The sequence below is a fragment of the Microtus oregoni genome, unplaced genomic scaffold (genome assembly GCF_018167655.1).
Source record: "Microtus oregoni isolate MIOR12 unplaced genomic scaffold, Mior012 000013F_ref0000133, whole genome shotgun sequence".
In the NCBI taxonomy this organism is placed as follows: Eukaryota; Metazoa; Chordata; class Mammalia; order Rodentia; family Cricetidae; genus Microtus; species Microtus oregoni.
In genome coordinates, this window is record NW_024543072.1 from 36,127,021 (window position 1) to 36,149,513 (window position 22,493).

The 22,493-nt window shown below is 45.8% G+C and overlaps 1 protein-coding gene across 1 annotated transcript; it reads right to left on the reverse strand.

Moving 5' to 3' along the window:
* Positions 1–7,456: 7,456 nt before the first annotated feature.
* On the reverse strand, positions 7,457–20,403 carry Myoc (myocilin). Its single transcript, XM_041662930.1, has 3 exons — positions 19,756–20,403; positions 9,994–10,119; positions 7,457–8,691 (listed from the first exon to the last, which is right to left on the reverse strand). The coding sequence occupies exons 1-3, from the start codon at positions 20,354–20,356 to the stop codon at positions 7,907–7,909; spliced, it is 1,512 nt and encodes a 503-aa protein (XP_041518864.1). The 5' UTR covers positions 20,357–20,403; the 3' UTR covers positions 7,457–7,906.
* Positions 20,404–22,493: the final 2,090 nt, after the last annotated feature.

Consider the following 22,493-nt stretch of genomic DNA (forward strand, 5'->3'; position numbering starts at 1 on the left):
GCTTTTAAACATGTACCCAGTAGCTACAGGTCAGGATGTTTGCCAGGCCAGTTCACCATGGGCTAAGCCAGTGCCTTCCCTGATGCTCAAGTAACATACAGAGTCTTTCCCTGTTCAGGAGCCGCAGCTTCTCTCTGCCACAGCAGGGGCTATTTTCGCCAGGCTACGTTGGTAGAGAACATTTGTGTCAGCTGCTGTGTGCTGCAGGTGCAAATTATAATCCCATCAGCTCAAGTTCCCGAGAGGGACTCACTCCAGGAGGATAAAAGAGTAAAGGAAACAAAGATGCTGGTCATTTGTTGGCCCTTTCCTTCTCGGAGGAGGCGGTGCGGCTGTTCTGTGGGTACCAAGTGTAATGATAGCAGGGTTTTTTTTTTTTGATTGTTTGTTTGTAATTCTATGAGCTGCAGTGTGGAAGTGGCCATACATCAGCAGACCTGGGATTCAGAGGTGAGTTCGTTGTTTGTCCTCCAGGAACCAAAACTGTTTGGCCCAGCTCAAGCCATTGAAATCCATGCTGTAACAACAGCAGTGTCGCCCCACGAGTGGGGTGCAGTTATAGACTCCTGCTCCCTATGGAAAGGCATGGCAGGAGGTCAGGACCTACAGGTTCCTTGCCTCTGTTGTAGAGAAAGCATCAGTTCTGACATTGAAAGACACAGATTCAGGTCCTGACTCAGTGCCTCCTAGTGAAGCCTCCTGTTTCTCTCTTGCTCAGTTGTGCACTGTTTCTCCTGTGGAGATCATAATACAGGAGAAATGGTTGCTCTCAAGGAAGCATGGAAAAGGATGCCCCATGGCGAATGGCACTGCCCCATGGGTAGGCTGCCAATTTTTCCATTACCAGCACCAACTCTGCCAACCCTCCAGTATTCAGTTCCTGAGTAAATGACCTAACTATGCCCGAGTTTTGTATTAGTCCTTTTTTATTCCATTGAAGGTGAGGGCTCCAGGAAGAAAGGTTTACATGGGCCAAAGAACCCAGCAAGAAAAATGCTCCCCTGGAGTGACAACCAACAGACGAGAATCAGCCTGAGATGAGGCCACTGACAAACTTCCTTTCTTTGGGCCTCCATTTCCTCTCCCTTACCAGGGTCAGTTATGGCTGTTTTGTTTCTTCACTAATGGGTTGGAATAACCACATGTATTTTGTTAAATGGGCCAATGAGCCCCAGGTTCTTCCCTCAGCCACCCCCAGAAGTGAGTGATTATCTGCCTCTTGACCAGGCCAGGGAGGGTAAGCTTGAGACTGTGACAGAACATGCCAGGCTGGACCCAGCTGAGCATGCTGACACCTGGATCCCATTTCTTGCTTTCCAGGTGCAATATATCTAAATTCCTCCATTGCACCAAGTGAGGCTTGGTCCAGAAAAGCTCTATGAAAAGGATCGAGTTCACCCACATCGACCTGGTCTCTGAGGTGAACAAGCGTAGAACTGCCATGGCAGCAAGGTATGAAAAGGTTTTCTTCTAGCTTGCTTGTGAGTTAGGAGGGAGAATGGTGGTTGGGCCCCACCTGGTTTGGTAGAGGTTATAGGAAGTACGGACGGTGCAGATGTATTCATCCACTGCTCTCCTAGCTGCATCTGAGAGAGGAGGGAGATGCTTTGCCACCCACTGTGCAGGGCAGAACTTTTTCACAGGTTCCTTCAAGAGGTGATGGTGTTCTGTGTTCCGTCCTTGTGGGGGTGGTAGAGTGTACTTTGAATCCATGGGTGCAGGGATTGTGTTTATTTTTTATTTAAAGTGTGTGTGTGTGTGTGTGTGTGTGTGTGTGTGTGTGTGTGTCCATGTGTCCCAGGAGTTGTGGGTATTGAACTGGGGTCATCAAGCCTATATGTGGAGCCATCTCTTCTGTGATGATGTGATGGAAATGTCTTAGCCCTAAAAGTCCTCATCTGCCCAGGGACATTCTTTGAATGGTGGGTCAAGCACATACAATACAGAAACCTCAGTTGAATTTGAGTTTTAAGCAATATTTTCTTAGTTTAGCTTAAATCCATCTGTGCAATATAATACAAATTGGCTGTATAAACACAAAACTAACGGGGCACCCTGTTGTGATCTGGTCCTTTGGTTTGGTTTTTGACACAGGGTTTTACTATGCAGCTCTGGCTGTCCTGGAACTCAGTATGTGGATCAGGTTGGCTTCAGATTCACAGAGAGCCACCTGCCTCTGCATCCTGAGTGAGTGCTAGGATTAAAGATGTGAGCCACCGGGGCTGGAGAGATGGCTCAGCGGTTAAGAGCACTGGCTGCTCTTCCAGAGGTCCTGAGTTCAATTCCCAGCAACCACATGGTGGCTCACAACCATCTGTAATGAGATCTGGCACCTTCCTCTGGCATGTGGGCATACATGGAGGCAGAATGTTGTATAATAAATAAATAAATAAATCTTTAAAAAAAAAAATATGTGAGCCACCACACCTAGCTCACCCTGCATCACTCCATTTTGGGCATGCCTTGTGATGTCAACTTTGTGATGGCATCTCTGCGGAGAACGGTAGGACTCTACTGAAATTGCCCCTTGGCTAGACACAGTTAGGGCTCACTGTGTTGAAGCCATGCAGGTTCCTTTAGGCAAGGGAGATGCCTTCATTTTTTTGCAAATGCTAAGATGTAAGTTTGTTTATGTTAGTTACAAGTTAAATTACCCTTAAAAGAGACACATGACCTAAAAAAAAAATCTTCAGAGACTTCAGGTTGGAATAACTCTGATATGGCAAATACAAATCAATTACAAGGAAACAGCAAGAGCTGACACTTTGCCAACATGCCCCGTGTTTCCTCTTTGGCAGTTATAAACTGGGCATCTTATTCACGTTAAATCTTACAAGATGCTGGCCAAAAGAATAGACATTATGAAGTTGGAAAATGGCCTTCCATTTCCAGGATTGGTCTCAGTGCTCTTGTGAGCTTAGAGTTTATTGAGAAGTAAGGTATTTGTGAATGGATAGAACGTCTGTATGCTTTCTTAGTGTTCACACATATGGGTGTTGAAGACCTTTACTGATAGCAGTGCACAAACAATTGGCAGGCCTAGCTTAGCTCACGAGGAAGATCCTGTTTCCAGAAGGTTGTGGTTACTGGGCCCTGGTGTCCAACTGAAAAGAGAAGGGCCTGAAAACCCACCCTGGGGCCCCTCTCACTATCAAACAGATCTACTTACATTGAGAGATTTGCATTTGGTAGGGTCACATGTCCTACATAGATCACCTTCTATCTGAGCTGCTTTGGCAGAAAGCTCTAAGATCGTATTGTGGTTTGAATCTGTGTGTAGCATGGGATTGGTCTCTAGTTGACAGCTAACTTTAGACCCTGGGTCTACTTAGTGCTCAGGGCAAAGCAAATCCGAATCTGTACTAGCTTCATATGCTAGTCCTATGCCCTCGTGGAAAGGGTTAGCCCATACCTAAGCAAGACAGGAAGGTTCTAGTACACCCAGCAGGTTGGAAAAGGGGACAGTCAGGAGGAAGAGAAATGAGTATGAAATGGACCTGAGGGAGGACTGTCCTGAGGACAAACAGAGCTGTGTGGATCGCCAGTAGACTGGCAGGAGAGGGAAAGCCAAGCAAAGGGAGACTTTGCTTTAATCATCAGAGACGCTTCTGAGGAGGAGGAGGGTGAACCCCCTTGGTTCCCCAGGACCAAGAGAGACTGGTGAGTTCATTCTGAGGAGGGCAGCCTCATAACTAATTATCTCATTTTCCCAAGTGAGTAGCTCTAAAGGTATGGACAGAGGATGTCATGTAAAACTGTAAAATGTTACGTGATTTTCTTTGGTGCTAGCATCTGGGATTTGGCTTTTCGGCCCACCCACCCATCATCACCACCTTTAAAAATAGTCACTGCATCTCTCTCTCTCTCTCTCTCTCTGTGTGTGTGTGTGTGTGTGTGTGTGTGTATGTGCGCGCACAACATGACACTCATATGGAGGTCAGAGGACAACGACTTTCAGGCGTCAGTTCTGACCCACCGTCATGTGGGTCCTGAGGGCCGGATACAGATCATCAGGCTTGGCAGAAAGCACCTTTACCCGCTGACCCATCTCACCTGGCCCTCTCTTGCCTTTATTTGAACAACGTGTTTTAATATGCTTTTCCCCCTAGAGATGAAACAATCACCAAGAAAAGTGGTGAAGGTAAGAAGACAACCCCCATTGTGGGCGTGGAACAAGAGTCTACCAGCAAAAGAAACCTCATGGTGCCTCCTGCTCCACCGCCTTCGCCAGCTGATGCTACAGACATGAGCAAGTACAAATGAAGTTATTTGTAGATGGGCTGTACACAGAGGCCAGCACGCGAGCTCATTTGGGGTCTCTGGCCTCGCCTTCGAAGACTATCCTAGAAATGGTTGTCTTCCTCTTTTGTGCTCTAGAGCCACTGTTGGATGCCGTGTGTGTGTGTGTGTGTGTGTGTGTGTGTGTGTGTGTTAGTTGCTCTCCTCATTGCTGACAGAGTATCTGGCAGACAAGCTGAAGGAAGGACAGGGAGGTTTATTTGGGCTTGTGCTATGAGGTGATATGGTGTAGTAAGGCAGGAAAGGCGGGCAGCAGGTGGCTTTGCGGTGCAGAAGTGTGGACAGCAGACTTCTCTAGAAAAGAATAGGTAGGGCAGGAAGCAGGGTCAGGCTAAACCTCAGGGCCTGTCCCCCAGTGCTGCTACCTCCAGCTGAGTTCAGACCTATGAGCCTCTGGGGCACAGCTTGCATTTAAGCTAGCACCCCACTAACATATTTCAAAGTAACGAGTTTTCAAGCCGAGTCTCTAAGATGTGTGTGTTTGGTTTGATTCTTTGACTTGGCCTCTGCTATCTAGAACACTGCTGGTTGCTAGATGTATTTGAGGTTCTTTGTTTTTTTAATTTTTGAATCTTTTTTTTTTTTGATAATGAAATCTGAACCAGCTGAAAGTCCAGGCCTCTATGGCAGTAACTCTAAAGTTCTGGTGACTGGGGAGGTGGCTTGGTGGGTAAGAGCACTTGCTGCCCTTCCGGAGGACCTGAGTTCAGTTCCCAGAGGCTCCCAACTGACTGTAACTTTAGTTGCAGGGTTTTTGGGTCTGAGAGAGAAAGAATGTGTGGTTAAAACTTGGTTGTTAGGGCCTGCATTATAGTCCTCCACCTGAGTCCTAGGTTGAAGTCTTAATCTTAATACAAACTAAAAACTCCTGAAATTGAAATGCTTCAAATACCAAAAGTTTGAGTGCCTTTGCATGGTGCCAAAAGTAGGAAATTCTTTGCCTATCCTTATGTGATGGGCTGAACAAAATGAGGTCACCCTAAGAATATGCGAAATTACCTTCTAACTATGTGCATGCAGTATACAAAAACCTTGTGCAGGTAACTGACATCAGAGGAACTGGTCCTCATCAGGCCCCTGGGAGAGATAGCCCATCTCCAGCAAGGACAGCAGCAGACGAGCAAAGGGAACCCATGTTCCTATGCTTCAAGCCCACTCCTGAAATGCCCCTTAACTCCGGGGAGATGTAAGAGTCTTCCTCTCCTTTTCTGCCTTTCAAACAACGTACCTGAGAGATCCGGACAGCAGACTGTGGAGGCTAGCAGATGTGAAAGCTAGCAGATGTGGAACTTGCAAGATCTGAACACCAGACTTGGGGGCTAGCAGATGTAGAACCCATAGAATTCAGACCCCAGACTGTGGAAGCTGGGGGATGTGGTGGCTAGAACATGTGGAACCAGCAATGAAAATATGCACATTAGTAGCAAACGCTGAATATCTGCCTGGTGAAGCAGGCTTATCTTAAGCACAGATTATCTCAGCAAGAGCCAGGGAGATGGAAAGCTGGGCATGACTGAGCCCCAACAGAATAAAATTTAAGCTGAATTGGCAAGATGAAATACACTACCACTATTGCGCCACAGAGAAGGAAAATAACTTCAGTGACTAAAAAGCAGAGCTCTGGGATGATGGCTCAGTCTGTGAAGTGTTTGCTTGCAAACACAAAGACCGAGTTTAATCCCCAGAAACCATTTGGGGATTGTGATTTGGGGGAGAAGACAGGAGGAGTTCTGGGGCTCAATGACTCAACTTACTTGGCAAGTGACAGGCTTCTCTCTCTCTCTCTCTCTCTCTCTCTCTCTCTCTTCTCTCTCTCTCTCTCTCTCTCTCTCTCTCTCTCTCTCTCACACACACACACACACACACACACACACACACAGAGGGAAAAAGTAGATAGATGGTGGCTGAAGAAAAATGTCCTAGGTAGTCCTCTGATTTTCTCACACCTGCATGAACATGCACGCACACACATGCATACACACATATTCACATACACACACAAACTGTGCACACACAGGAAGTAATGTTTTGGCACTATAGGGAGGAACAGTTATTTATGGGCTTTAGTTCTTACAAGATGAAAAGAGTTCTACATATGTGATGATGTTGGCACAAAACCATTGAATGACCTGTTATGTACATTTAAAAATGGTCAAGATGTGACTCCTTTAAATTGTCCTCTGACCACACACACTCCTTAGTATGGTTAGCAATATTTAAGTGATTAAGATGATAACTTTTACTATATGTGTTTCATCATTTTTTGTTTTATTTTGTTTTTTTTGTTTTTGTTTTTGTTTTTTGAGACAGGGTTTCTCTGTAGCTTTGGAGCCTGTGCTGGAACTAGCTCTTATAGAACAGCCTAGCTTCGAACTCATAGAGATCCACCTGCCTTTCTGGGATTAAAGGTGTGCACCACCACTGCCCGGCTTTATCATCATTTTTAAATTGGAAGAGAAGTTCTGTAAGATGTGCTCACCTGAGAGTTGTGGCTTAAGAATCTGGTACCTAGCCAGCCACAGGGGTACACACCTTTAATCCCAGCACTCAGGAGGCAGAGGCAGGTGGATCTCTGTGGGTTCCAGGCCAGCCTGGTCTAAAGAGTAAGATCCAGGACAGGCAGAACGGTTAACACAGAGAAACTCTGTCTTGAAAAACAAAATAACAAACAAAATCTGGTACCTGGGCCAGGAGTGGTGGCACAGGCCTTTAATCCCAACACTCGGGAGGCAGAGGCAGGAAGATCTCTGAGTTTGAGGACAGCCCAGTCTATATAGTGAGCTCCAGGACAGTAAAGGCTACCTCAAAAAAATTTATCTGTGACAACAGATAAAACCTGAAATGAATCTAGAAAAGAAGGCAAGCTGAAGGAGAGAGGCCTAGATTGTTCAGGAAGAATCAAGAGCACAATTAGATGGAGGTGGGGAGGTGTGCATCCCACTGTTGACCTATTGCCACCTTAAGCAAAACAAGAAAGGACAGGCTCAAGCCTCTCAGACAGACAGACATAGCCACAGACACACCTATAACGTCTTTCAGTCACATCTTCCAACCCAGAGACGTTATTGGGTAACTGAAATCTGGCTTGCTGAAATCTGGCTTGCAAGCAAAGATTTCCACAGATGTCAAGGACAGAATGTTGTATAAGATGACTTTATTTCACAGGGCAAAGGGTTAAATGCCACCCAACTATATGCTGTCTGAAGCTTTAGAAACTGCAGTAGACGAACCCTCTCCAGGGACAGGTCTAGCCGCAAGAGTGGTCGCTCTAGAACTGCCGTTGCTTCTCAAAGAGCAGGGTGACCATACAGCTTACAAGAACAATGGCTTCATGAAGAAAAGCCATGCTTATAGCTTTTGCTCCCGATTGCTGCAAGATATGAACTTTATAAGATGAACACCTTTTTAAAAGCTGACAGAAGAGAACATAGTATATGCAGCTGTCCATGCCCCTAGGCTGCATCCCTGCCCAGTCAGGTGGTGACTCTGCACGCTGACTGGGTGAACGAAAGCTCGAGGAGCAGAGGGAAGCTCCATGCAGCTGGCTGCCTCTCCCTGCAGCTGCTTCACCCAGGAGCCTAACCAGGTAGGGATACGGGGGTCCTCCTCACATCTCAGAGAGCTTGATATCGTAGGTGACCATGTTGAAGTTGTCCCACGCAAAGAGCTTCCTCTCCAGGGGGTTGTAGTCAATCATGCTGCTGTACTTGTAGCGATTCTGGAACGGAATGCTCAGGGCCTTGCTGACTCCGGTACCAGTGTCGTAGGCAAAGTTGACAGTTGCCTGGGCTGAAGAGTAGCTGCTGACTGTGTACAAGGTGCCACAAATGACAAAGGCGTTGGCCACGGACTGCTTACGGATGTTGGTCTCCCAGGTACGCTCAAGTTCCAGATTCTCTGGGTTCAATCTGGAGAGGACAATGGCACCTTTGGCTTCCTCTGTGCTGTAGATGACCCAGAGACCGTTTTCATCCACAGCTAAGTCAATGTCTGTGTAGCCTCCCCAAGCATACGGGAACTGTCCGTGGTAGCCTGCTCCAGGAATTTCCTTCTCAGCCTTCAGCAGCTCGGTGTTCAGCTCGTACCTGAACACAGTTCTGGACTCAGCTCCCTGGAAATAGAGGCTCCCGGAATATACCACAGCACCCGTGCTTTCCAGCGCCTGGGGGAGCACGTAAACCTTTGAAGGGTAGCCCTGCTCGAACTGGCTTATCAGACTGTACTCAAACACCTGGCGGATGCCTGTGCCAACTGTGTCAATCCTCCATGTGGTCTCCTGGGTGTATGGGTGGGCGGGCTTGGGGTCTCTCATCCACACTCCGTACTTGCCAGTGATTGTCTCGGCAGTCCTCAGAGTGACTGGCTCTCCTACCCAGATTAGCTCTCCACATCCTGATGAATTACAAAAGAAAATAAAAAGATGCCATGTTCTAGTATCTGTAAGTCTTCCAAACACAGATAGCAGGATTGTGGGAGCAGAGCAGAGAGGGTGGGGACAGAATGGATTGACATCTGAGCCCTGCCACCCTGTGAGGTGCTTAGCTCGGTAAGCCCTACCGTTCTCATTTGTTTTTGTTTTTGTTTTATTTTATGTACACTGGTGCTTTGCCTGAATGAATCTGTGTGAAGGTCTCAGATCCCCTGGAACTGGAGTTACAGACAGTTGTGAGCTGCCATTCAGATGCTGAGAATTGAACCTGGGTCCTCTGAAAGAGCTGCCAGTTTTCTTAACCACTGAGCTATCTCTCCAGCCCCTGGCTTTCTCATTTACAAAGGGCGTTTAAAGTTCTCAGTAATGAGGTTGTTGTCAATGTAGATGTGATTAGAAATGCCCAAGTGCTTGGACTAGAGAAATACACAGCAAATCCCATGTGATGAATCTGTGAGATGAATCTTGCACTCAGTGAGGAAGAAGGCTGTACTGGTCTCTGATTGTGTTTGCGATTCAGTGAGGCAGAAGGCTGTACTGGGCTCTGACTGTGTTTGTGATTCTCTCCTTGAACCTGGCAGGGATTTGTGGATGTTTATTACATTGCTCTTCATGATTTTCAAGTTGGGGTTATTTTATTTAAACAGGAAATCAGTTCATTGTGAGCATAGTCCCTGTATGACAAAGTTGTTCAAGCCTTACTTAATGGCCCACATATTTGATACATGCATTTAAAATATCATAAAAACAGAGTGTGATTTTTTTTAAATATAATGAATAGATAGATGAGAATTTGAGTTTAGGGGATTCATGAAAAATCTCCATCCTTTCCTGCAGGCCTTGAGCTTCCTCACAAAAGGCAAACAGGGATGCTTCCCCTCAGGGACTCACACTTTCCACGCTTCAGGCCTAGCGGGGATTGTGAATAACAAGTCAATATTACTCTCTGGAAACAACAGCCTTGTTTCATGGAACACTTGGAGAGGTACGAACGTACTTTTCCTTGATGGACAAAGGTCAGAAATGCCAAGAGTATGCACGGTACATACCCACCTCTCCAAGGGTGGGAAGTAGGACGAAGAGGGTTTATGGGGCAAAGATGGACTTCCTGTATGCCCATCTAGATGAGGCAGCAGAGAGGTTTTTACTTCCCTCTCCCCAGCTCTGTTTAGGGAAAGTCACCTGTCTTGGCTCCTGAGAACTGAACATAGAACAAGGCACACAATGGCCAGTGGGCTCAACAGGGAAGAAATCTAACTTCATACCTTTGTCTCCCTCCTTGCTCCGGGGCTGGCCAGATGGACTCCCCTTCAATATCTGGGAAGCAGGAACCTCCGTTAACTCTGACTTCAGTTCCTGGAAGGCCAGCATGTCCAAGTTCCACTGAGAGACTATATCCAAAGAAAGAGACACATAGCGGTTGGCGAAGAAGTAGCACAAGATCGGACTCTGTGGGGGTGACAATTGATATGCTCCCAAATACTTTAAGATTTGTTTTGGGAGCCAGGTAAAGGAAGATGCAGAATGATGGAATCACATCGGCCGCTTATTGGAACTGGGGTGCTGGTTTCACTGGGATTCACTTGTCTCTTTACTTTTGTGACCATTTGAAAATGTGCATAATTAAAAAGCTTACAAGTGATAGATTGCATAGCACTCTATTTAACACAGCGTTCAATATTCAGCGCAAAATAAAATACAGCAAGAGTCTTCTGTGATTTCTATAAATTCCACTAGGGAGACTGATTGCTAATGAAGTATGGTCTCAGGAGTTCAAAGACAGTCAGGTATTGGGATTCTCTTCAGTGTTTGAATTTCAGCTGCTAAGCATTCACTCAGCTGAAGGGATTTTATGTGTTCTATGTATAAGAATACTTGTAAGAATTAGATCAACTTTTGGTTTTTAACTATGTTTTTACTTTTGCTTGTGACACAATTACATGTACATATATTGATGGGATAAGGTGATATTTCCATATATGTATATGCTGAATATTGATCAGCTCAAAATAACTGCATATCCATCAACAATATTATTTGTTTGTGCTGGGAACATTTACAACCTTTGGTAGCTATTTTGAAGTGTGCAGGTGATTGGCAGCAACTCATTAAGCTTTACATGTTCCTTTCTGAGATCAATTTGCATAAGGAAGATGTCTGAGTTTCCTCTGGAAATTCCTAGAAAAGGGAAGAGGCCACCACACGATGGTTACTGTGAGCCACCTTTTCCTAGTGTCTGATTCCTTACTGCTTGCACCGCATAAAAATTATTTCATATTTAGCCAAGAGATGGTGTTGCACGTCCTTAATCCCAGCACTTGTGAGGCAGAGACAGGTGGATCTTTGTGAGTTTGAGGTCAGCCTGATCTGAAGAGTGAGTTCTGGGACAGGCTTCAAAGCTAAAGAGAAACCTTGTGTTGAAAAAACAAAGCAAAACAATTGCTGGGTGGCGGTGGCACACGCCTTTAATCCCAGCACTCGGGAGGCAGAGACAGGCAGATCTCTGTGAGTTCGAGGCCAGCCTGGTCTACAAGAGCTAGTTCCAGGACAGGAACCAAAAGCTACGGAGAAACCCTGTCTCAAAAAATAAAAATAAATAAATAAATAAACAAAAACAAAAAAATGCCAAAACCAAACAAACAAAAACTCTATTTCATATTTGAAGTAGGTTGGTTTACTGTTTGGTGAGAGCAAGAGCAAAATGTATATTAAGAAAAGAACCATGCACACCTGTGATCCGGTGAGAAGAAAATGAGTTTCCCTCTTTAGCTTCCGAGATAATAAAATGGAAAGAAAAGCATACAGCTAGGCATTTTCATAGATGACTTTCCTAAAAAAAATAGCTGAAGTATTAACAAAAACACCAAAAAGTGTGTGTGTATGGAGAGAGAGAGGGAGAGAGAAAGAGAGAGAGAGGAGGAGAGGGGAGCAGAGGAGGGGTGGGACGGGGAGAGGAGAGGAGGGAGAGAGGAGGGAGGGAGGGAGGGAGGGAGGAGGGAGGGAGGGAGAGACGAGGGAGAGAGTAGGGAGAGAGGGAGGGAGAGAGGAGGGAGAGAGTAGGGAGAGAGGGAGGGAAGGAGGGAGGGAGGGAAGGAGGGAGGGAGAAAGGAGGAGACAGAGAAGAGAATAGAAGAGATGATCGTTAGCTATTGATAGCCTTCCCCATAGTTAAACAAATTACTCACGGTGCTCACCTAGTGAGATGGAGTTCCTGCCACCACTCTGCTTACCATTGGTCACCTCTTATTCCCATAACAGTCCTAAAAGTAACCCAGTAATCCACCTCAGCAAACAAGGAAAGCAAGGGTCAGAAGGGGTGGGAATTCTACCAAGATTTCACTACTAGTAAGTGCTGGAGCTGGGAGTTGAACCACTGTCTTCTGAAGTCATGGCATTTGTATCCCTTCTACTCTGGGGTTAGGGCTCTGCCAGCTACAAATAAACGTATTGGCTCTCACAGCTGGATGCTCCCCTCTGCAAGTGTTCTGTAGAAGTGAGCACTATTGAACCATCCCAGGAGAGGGCGCTACAGAGACACCACGGGAGGAGGAGGGTCTGCAGCTCACCTTTGCTGGCTTGTCATAAGCACTTGAGGGCATCCTAAGGTCCCTAACTCCAGGCTGCGGTTCCTTGGCAACTTCAGCCTGGCAGTACCCATTCCATAAGGAAGCCAGAACTGCTGCCTGGAGACATTAGTGCTCTGAATGTGCCCACCCCATCTACTTGAGGCTCTTCTGTGTGGTGCCACAGGTCCCTGGGGGCGGTCCCCACCTGCACACAGGGGGATTTACAGCTGCTGAGGCCAGAACAAACAGTTCCACCTGCTTTCAGATGGGCAGAGAGAAGTCTGCAGTCCTTCCAAGTCTGTCCAGCCTGCCTCAACCCCTGTAGCCCCAGGCTGCCATACAGAGATGACTTACATAGGGAGTTTGTTATATCTGCTCTCTTGCCATTGTTACTGATTTTCATGTGGTTAGGTATAAAGGGCTAGCAGGAGGAGATAAATTTCCCTTAGGAGGGAAAGTAGAATAGAAAGTTAATGGATAGAAGAGGGTAGGGAGGATTGGGGAGGATCAAACTGGAGAGGGGTCAAGGGAGGGATTATAAGGAGGGACAGCAAAATTAAAGGACCATCTGAGGCCTTGAATGGAAGCCTAACACATCAGAAGCTTCCTGCTGGAGGCTAAGCAGATTTCACTGTCTCTAGGGTAAACACTAGAACAGAATAGTTGTTATTCTCTGTATCTAAGATCCAGGCCGCTGTGCAGCCTCCTCTACCAACTGGACTATATGATCCAGCCAACCTTATGGTACTTGGTCTCAGTGGCAGATAGGGATGCTGTTTGAATCCTTTGGCAGGCTCCTATAGGTGAATCACAGAAGAATTTTAGAATTTTAGAGCAAAACTCTATCAGCATCTGCAGACAACTATTCTCCCTTTGAAAGACAGCTCTTGGCCTGCTACTGGGCCTTAGTGAAAACTGAACATTTGACAGTGGACCACCAAGTTACCATGTGACCTAAAATGCCCGTCATGAGCTCGGTGCTTATCTGACCCACCAAGTCATAAAGTAGGATGTGCACAGCAACAATCTATTATCAAATAGAAATGGTATATACAAGATGGGACCCAAACAGGTCCTCAAGGCACTAGCGAGCTACATGAAGAAGTTACCCAAATGCCTGTGGGTTTCTACTCCTGATACAATGCCATCTGCTGCCAAGCAGTCACCTACAGCCTCATGGGGTGTTCTCTATGATTGGTTGACTGAGGAAGAGAAGATTAGGGCCTGGTTTACTGATGGTTCTGTACATTATTTGGGCTCCACCCAGAAGAGGACAGCTGCAGCTTTATAACCCCACTTCTGGTACCACTTTGTCTCAGTTAGACTTTTCTATTGCTGCAATGAAATACAGAGACCAAAAAGCAAGTTGGGAAGGAGAGGGTTTATTTGGCTTACACTTCAGCATTGTTGTTCCTCATAATTGTTTTCTAGGAGTACTTTGCCCTTGAAGAAATCATGGTGGAAACCAGTGATTGTTTTCTGTGATTTATAGAGTTGTTTTTCTGAAGCAGCCTTATAGCCTTTGCATGACACTAGTCACAAGATGTCCTGGCACACCTGAAACTCTTTAATTCTTGGGTACTGCAAACATCACACAATAAAGACTAAAGCGGGGCAGGGATGATGAAAAATATATAGATCAGGGATTTTGATATGAGGAACTTGTTTACTCCCCCCCCCCCAAAAAAAATCTTTGGATAACCGCCAATAAATATGCTTCTGAACAGGTGTTTGAGGTTCAATTCATCAGAAGCTGGACCTTTCTGTTGCCACAGAGGGCCTAAAATTTACCTTGGAGTAACTCTCTTTCTCTGATTGTATCACACAACACAGAACACCCAACAGTTTTTTTAATTATATACATATATAAAGGTGATCAGAATTAAATCACTAAATAATAGGGGAGACAGAGCCTCAAACAGAATGAGCTATATCTAATAGAGTTGCTGGACAAAGGAATTTCATGGGAACCCCCAAAACAACCCAGGCTGTTGCAAAGGCTATAGGTTTCTCTCCATCGGTTGATGGCAAGGTCCTATTGCTAAAAATAATACCTGTGCAACTCACTGAACACAGAGAAGTTGAGCTGGTGCCTATCTGGAACCTTCACCCCTATTGGCTAGTGTTCTTGGGGGGGAAAAGGTACTCTGCTTGCTACTGAAGTTGAATAAACACTAATCCAACTACAAACCCTTTGATTTACAATGGTGTCCTGCCTGAAAGATATATTAGGGCAATAGTGGTGCAAAGCTGTGGGAGTAACCAACCAATGTCTGATTTGATTTAAGGCCTATTCCATTAGATGAACTCATCCTATACTGCTTGAGTGACCAAGATCCCTGGACTAGATAGGACAAGGACCTAGGGTAAAAATCAAATACTACTGTTCTACAAAAGAAGTATAGCAATAAAACAATTCTTAACAATATTTTGCTACACTCAGATCAATACCCGACTCAGCCATCATCAGAGACGTTTCCTCCTATAGCATATGGGAACAAATGCAGAGACCCACAGCTAACCTTGGAACACTGAGCCCTAAAGGGAATGTCTCTATCACATCCCTCCCCTCAGGGCTCAGGAACCCTGTAGAAGAAGGGACAGGAAGGCTGTAAGAGCTAGAGGAGATGGAGGACACCAAAAAACAAGTCCCTTTAATTCAGCAAGACTGACATACACATGAACTCACAGAGACAAAGGCAGCATGCACAGGGCTTGCATGGGTCTGTACCAGACCCATGAGCTGAGAAATGGGCACATGCTCCATTCCTAACCCAGGAGCAATCTCTGATTGATAACCACTTGCAAATAAAAAAATTAACTTTCTTCAAGGGCGTCTCACTGAGGAAACAAACCACATACCCACAGTAGATAGATGACCAACAGAAAATTAACCCACTGTCGTCTTTGGCATTTTCTTATCTCAAAATGTCACATCAGGGCTTTTTTTTTTTTCAGTCATACAGGTTTTGCATATATATTATGGCTGGCAATTGTGTGTTTTTATGGGACTTCTGAATGATTTTCTTGGGGTGTTTTCATTCTGTTTATTTGTTTTGTCCTATTCTGACTTGATTTCGCTTTCTATTCTATTTTATTATTATACCTTAGATGCCTGTCTGTTTTCTAACAAGAGACAGGAAGGGGGTGGATCTGGATGAGAGGGCAGGTAGGGAAGAAGTGGAAGGAATAAATAGAGGGAAAACCATAGTAAGAATGTATTGTATGAAAACATCTATTTTCAATAAAAGAAAAAATAATTCTGTCTGTTAAACTTCCCTGGCTTCTGCATCCTCACTGGGCCGAGACAGTGGCTGGTGGCTTCAGGAGAGCCACTGAGCTCTTGTAGAGTGACCCCCCCCCCCCCACCTGCAGCAGAGTTCAGGCTCCAGATGGTTGCCCAGGACACCCACATAGCACAATCACCCGTCGGATCTTCTTCCAGAGAGGCAGAGGCACAGGGATATGGGGTTCTGTTCCCATCCTCATTCCACTATGTCCCACCCCACCGTTGGGAGCAGGAGACCTCAGCTCTGGCTCACTTCCTGTCTTCCCCCAGTCTTCACCATGCCTCATGCACTTTCCTTGTGGTAAACAAGAACCGTAGTAACACAGAATATTAAGGAAAGGTTTCCAGAAGCCACTTGGTTCATTTCCAGTTGGCAGGTGCCGTGGTTGGATTAGCAACCTCTTGGTGGCCTCATGGTCATCTTAGCCAGGAGCTCTGGCAGCATTCAGAATCCTCCAGGAGAGCCATCTGGCAAGTCTGCTAAAGGAAGGCATGGAAGTTTTGTGTGAAGGGACCTGGGTCGAGCCAGAAATTGTATTTTTATTTAGTTCTGCCTTGTCCCAGCTCTGGGGCTTTGGGCAAATGAGTCAGCCTCCTGAGTCCCAGTATTGTGAGCTATACAAATATATCAGGTTGTTTTTGAAGATTATACAGGAACCATAAATAAAATAGTCCTGAATAAGGATGTGTCCAAACTCGGATTTTTCTGGAATGTTTAAATCACCAACATTTCATTTTGAATATAGAAGGGGTCGTGAAAATAACACATATTATATTGTATCAGATATTTGAAGCTCTCGAGTCTTTATTTTTTTTCTTTATCCATATTGAGATTCAGTCATTCCATCATAAAAAGCTTTTGAGACTGTCCTTAACCTTATACTCTAGGGGAGCTGGAGCTATGGACTCAGTGCAAACGGTCCTGTAAAATTTTTTGTAAATATTTTTTTAACTGCAGATTGCATTTTAATATTAACCAGATTTCTACATTAAACATGATTTTCTAGAACAATCTGATTTTTCATTTTTCCCCCCTCGTTATCCCCACTGCGCCCCTCAAGTAAGTGATCGGAAATGCATTCAACCCTGGGCAGTTCCTGGGACAGACTCGGGGCTGCCTGCAATTTAAATGTCAAAGTCTGTGCCATAGAGCAGCGGTGACAGGTGTCAGTCATTGTTGCCCCATCCATCTCAGTGGTTCCTGATGGGTTTGGATGGCTACAAATTCTCTCCTGGTTCCGTTGATTGTCTCCAAGTGTGAGATTCCAAAGCCTGTTGCTCCTCACCAGGTGTAAGATATGCAAGTGCAATCAGTTTCTAGGACTTGCAAAAAGGAGCAAGAAAATCGCCAAACCTGTTTTAGATTTTGAAAGGTGCAGAAAGGAGGGGTTTTTTTTTTTTTTCACTCTTAGAACTAACTACAGAGCTGAAAACCCTTCTAACTATCTAAAATGTATCTATCCCCGGTGGACAGATACATAAGAATTTAGGGTTTTTTGTTTATTATTTATTTATTTATTAAAGATTTCTGTCTCTTCCCCGCCACCGCCTCCCATATCCCTCCCCCAATCAACTCCCCCTCTCTCATCTGCCCGCGCACCGCCATGATGTTTTCAGGTCCACATAAACACTTTAGGGAAGTGAAAGTTAGCCATCACCCTGTTTTGTAGTTGTCCTGGGTGCTATCTTTAGATCCAGGGTCTTCTGAAAGGAGACTTTATGGCAAGTATGGTTTAAATGACTGTATGACATTTGCACATAGTGGTGGAAGTCATGCAGAGGCAAACATTGCAATTACACTTCTTCCCCTGGGTGGCCACTCTGTCAACTGTGACCCAGGCTGCTTCCTCCTCTCATCTCTCTGCTCCACCCAAGGTCCTGCTGAACACCTCTGGTACTCAATCCCTTCCTGCCCACCTTTCCCCAGCAGTTGCTATGGCAATCTGACTCTTCAGAAGTATCACTTGCTAGGATCACATCAGCTCCCTGTCCAGGCTTCTCTGACTGTGTACGAGTTCTATGAGAACCAGCCTGGCATCCTATTCCTCATGGATGGGGAACTGTCAGATCCAGGAATATGTGTTCCCTGAGGCTGAGTTTCTGTTCCCCATGGTGAACAATTTGATGAGGCCCCTTCTTTCCATTTCCAACTTTTTATTCCTTGAATCACTTACATGGGTTTTTATTGTTGTTGTTGTTGTTGAGAGTGTGACTTCATTCAAGTCTGAAAGCTGCTTATAATGCTTAGTGATCATTTTCTCCACCTGCCCTCTCAGAGTCCAGCTGAAGTCTTAGCGACCACAGGGCAGCTGCCCAACCCTTGGCCCCTGAGCTCCTTAGGACCTCACTTTTCCTCCGTTGTCAAATTCAGAATTGGATCTCTTCCAGTTTAAATATAAATATTTAACCATATCATCGTTAATGGAAGGAGTGCAACAGAACACACATGTAAAAACTGAAGTGGGCACTGCCTGGGAAGGCAGGCATCAGGAGGGGTCCAGGGAGGGCAGTAGTTGGAAAGGGAGCTAGGTTTTTAGCACTGTAATGGCATTTATTAAAAAGACCATGGACACCCCTGATTTTGTATGCGAACTTAAATTTCAATAACAGGAAAAATTATTCCTGTTTTTGTAGTCATTCATTTGTATCCCACGACAACGATCACAGTGTGAAATCTTTGCCGTGCTATGGATAAGAAGCAAACATGCTGAGAACGAGATAGCTTGTCTCCTGCCAGGCTTAACACAGAAAGCGTGTACATCACCATGTTATTTTGGAGATTGTCAACCCTGGAAATGTGGCAGGATACTGCGCTCCCCACGCACTGTTTGTCAGGTCCAACTGATGAATTACTCTCGTAAATGGTGGCTTCACTCTCTCTCACTCTCTCCGAGAGTAAACTGCATAGTTTCTGATAGCTCAGCTCTGAGGCTTGAGCACATACATGGTTTGGATAGAGTCCCTCATAACTACGATATTACCTGAGAATGCTAATATCATGATCTCCCCTAATAATTACTCCCTCTCAGAGTTCCCCAGTCATCTCAACCCCACCCCTCCTGTAACTAACTGTCCCCTGTCCATGCAGGAGCTGATTAAGGAAGTGCACATATTTGATTCTCAGGTCTTTTATTAGACTGCTTTATCTAAAACGAACCCTTCCCCTCATTCTCATTATTTCTTGACATTAACTGCTTTGAGGGATCTAGACAAATTTTCCCACATCTGAATTTGTCACCGCATGAAACCGGTGACTGTTTGGGAACAAAACACTCACAAAAAGTGACAACAAAGATACATAGAACAAAATACTGTTTTCCAGCCATCAAGAATAGCGTGCCCATTCCCTAATCCCCCCAAAGACCCATCTTCAAGCAGGAGCCAGGACAGATGGAAAAGCCCCTCTGTGAGAAGTGCCACTTCAGAGCTATCCAGGGAAAGCAAACATTCTTTGATTCAGCAACAAAAGGCAAAATTTCCAAAGCCACACACCAAGGGACCTGATATTGTTTCCTCTTTATTTATCAAGGTAGGAGATTTAAAGATAGAACACCATCAGGCACGGTGGTGTGCACCATTAATCCTAGCACTCATGAGGCAGAAGCAGGTGGATCTCTGAGTTCAAGGTTAGCCTAGTTTACAGAATGAGGTTTTAGGACAGATGAGGCTTCACAGAAAAACCCTATCTCAAAAAACCATATAAACTAATAATGACCTTGAAAAACCATATAAATTAATAATGATGATGACAATAATGGTAATAATAACACAAATCATATGGCATTTCATAAATAGAAGCCATTTTGGTAGGAATAACAATTTCTGAGAGAAAAAAATCTGGAAAAGGGGGCGGGGACAGCTGTCCATTTTCTACTGATTGTTCACCATATAGCTCCCCTCTGGCCTTGTGTTTCTCATTTGGCTGCAGGGAGTGATGCCTTTGTCATGAATGGGCACAAGAACTCAGATCCACTGACCTAAATGAGGAGCCAATTTGCTAGAAGCATGCAAAAGTGTTTGCTTTGCTCACCTTGAGGCTGCTGCTGTATGCTGGGCCTGCTGTTTTAGAGAGAAAAGGCAAAACAGAAAGAGAAGCCCAGGAGCCTTGTAACAGATCACCAGCAAGCATGCCACCATCCGGGTTGGGTAAGCCCTCCACCCTGAGTTCTTACCTTCCCTGGAGCCTGGCAGCATGTCCTGAGGTGAGTGTTGGGTTGAGGGACACTGGTCCCTCCTCAGCCTTGCTACTTCCTGACTGCTGCCTTCCAGCCTCCTGGCCAGATCTTCATTTTCTTGTTCCAGCTGCCTCTTCTCCTCTTCTAGAGCTGACTTGTCTCGTAGGAGATTGTTATAGGCCACCTCCAGATCCCTGGTTTGAGTCTCCAACTGATCCCGTTCCCTCCTCAGGGTACCCAGCTGGCCCTGTAGCCCCTCGTGGGCCTCCTTGGTTCCAGTAGCCTGGCCCAAGGTCAGCTGGTGGAGGAGACTCTCCAGGGAGCTAAGCCGGGCTTTGGTGGACACCAGCTCTGCATGTTGGATGCCGCTGTCTCTCTGAAGGTCTTGGATGGCTGACATGGCCTGGTCCTCCCCGGGGCAGCTGGATTCAGTGGGGCTAGCCACAGTGAAGGTGTACTGGCATCGGCCACTTCGATCATTGGCCTTTCGTAATTGTGCTGTCCTGGCCCCCAATCCCCATACCAGGCAGGCCAGAAACAACAGCTGGAGAACTGCCATCTTGGGACCACAGCTGCAGCAGCATGCACAGAGGGACATTGGTTAGGGAGGCTATGTGAGTTTCTTCTGGAAAGTTCTGCTGCAAGGTATCTGGATGGGTAGCCCTGCTGGCTCAAGCCTGAGGTCCAATGAGGTTTATATGTCCTAGGGATCCAGCTCTGGAAGGAGGGAGAGGTGACCACGTGAAGCTGGGTTGGGCCAGTCACGGTGGGGGGTGTGAGGGGTGAGGGTGGGGCAGGAGGGGGGTGGTTACACTCACTGTCAGCAAGATTCTTAGGAAATAAAGGCTATTTTGAATTTATCTTTTGGAACTCCCACTGAATGGGCCCCACATTTAATAATAGCTCCTAGGTTTCTAGCCTGTTTGGATGTACATGTGTGTTTATACCCATCTCCTCTGACAGGAGGAGCTGGCTGTGTGCGGGGATACAAGTCTAGTTCGTGTTTCCTTGGGGACTGCACCCTTGTCCAGTCACTGTGGAACTGAGGACAGACGAGCCTGAAAAGACATAGCCTGTAGCAGAGACAGAGACAGAGGAGCCTGAAGAAGAGGTTAGTGCCCATAGGCTCCAGGCTCCCACAGAGGAGCTGAGAGCAGGGTTCGTCCCCTAACCTAGGTTTAGAATAAATATGTGGACATCACTAGAAAAACTCTCTACAGACCGCCTCTTGACTCAGGAGTCTGTGCCAGCGCTCTGGACCAGGTTTCATGACCTGTGTGCCCACAGAAGCCTGTAGATGAAACCGGTGCAGCCATCTCTGAAGAACTTTTCCAATGTATAAAATATAAAGAGTCAAAGGAACACATGATACCAAGTTGACAAATATGGAACTATTTAAACACACAAAATATACGCTGTATGACATATTCAATGTAAGGTCTGATTTCAACGTTCTTTTGAGTATGTGCAATATTTCACGAGCCCCTATCAACTGTAATATATGGATGAAAGCATGTGTTGTTAGCACGACTTCAAGTTTGTGGTTACATCCGTGATTAGATAAAATAACTGAGTGAGAAAGTTGTAAAAACAAAGATGTGATTTATTTATCAGTTCAAATTCATGGGCTGAAATCTAATAATACCTGCTTTTCAAAGAGAGCCAGCTACTTTGAAGGTGAGGTAGGAGGATTGTTTAAGTGTAAAAAAGAGTTCAGGGCCAATTGGGGAAAAGAAGGAGACTTCCTCCCCTAAGAAACAAACAAACAAACAAACAAACAAAAAGCAGATAATAGACAACCAACACACAAACACATACAACACACACACACACACACACACACACACACACACACACCTTCCTCCAAAAGAAACCCAAAGGGGAAAAACAACAACAACAATAAACCTAACAGGGGTTGCCAAGTACCTAGTACTGTGGGAAGTTCATGCGAGTCAGTACGTGAGCGGCAGCCTCATGAGAGCGTTAGAAACTGTTTACAGATTGGTATGTGTATATGGTGAGTCGTGAGTGCCAGCACGCGTGTGCCATGTTGTGCATGTGGAGGTCAGAGGACGACTTTTGGGGGCCGGCTCTCTCCTTCCATTTTGGGAACTGGGAGTTGAACTCAGGCTGTCTGGCTTGCACAGTAAGCCCGCTCCCCTGCTGTGCCGTATCACTGGCCCCCTCATGAGTACCTTAAAGCAACATTTGCATCTGAACAATTTCAGGTTATCAGACACCAATAGCATCTTCAATACTTGCGTAATAAATATTTCTGATGTCCCCTGGCAGACTGACCTGAAGGCTGAACAAGAACATCTTGCTCTCAGTATATTCCTGTGTGGCTGTAGGTAGGGGGTCTGTATGTGTTCATCTGAGTGGGTTCACACGCGTGTGGACAGGTGTGCATCTGGAGGCCAGAGGCTAGTGTCAGATTTTGTCTTCTATCAGCTCCCATTTTAGTTTTTGAGACGGTCCCTCACCAAACCTGGGGTTCACTGATTTGGTTAGATTGGCTGGCCAGCGAGCACCAAGTACCCTCCTGCCTCTGCCTCCCCAGAGATGAGATTGCTGGTATGTTCCTGGCTTTTGATGTCGGTGCTGGTGATCAGTCTCAGGCCGCCAGGCTTGCATAGCAAGACTTTTACCTCCTGAGCCATCTTCCTTACCCGCTGAGCTGCTATTGTTTACTGCTGGCTAAACAGTGCTGTTCTCACTTCGTAAGTCAGAATCAC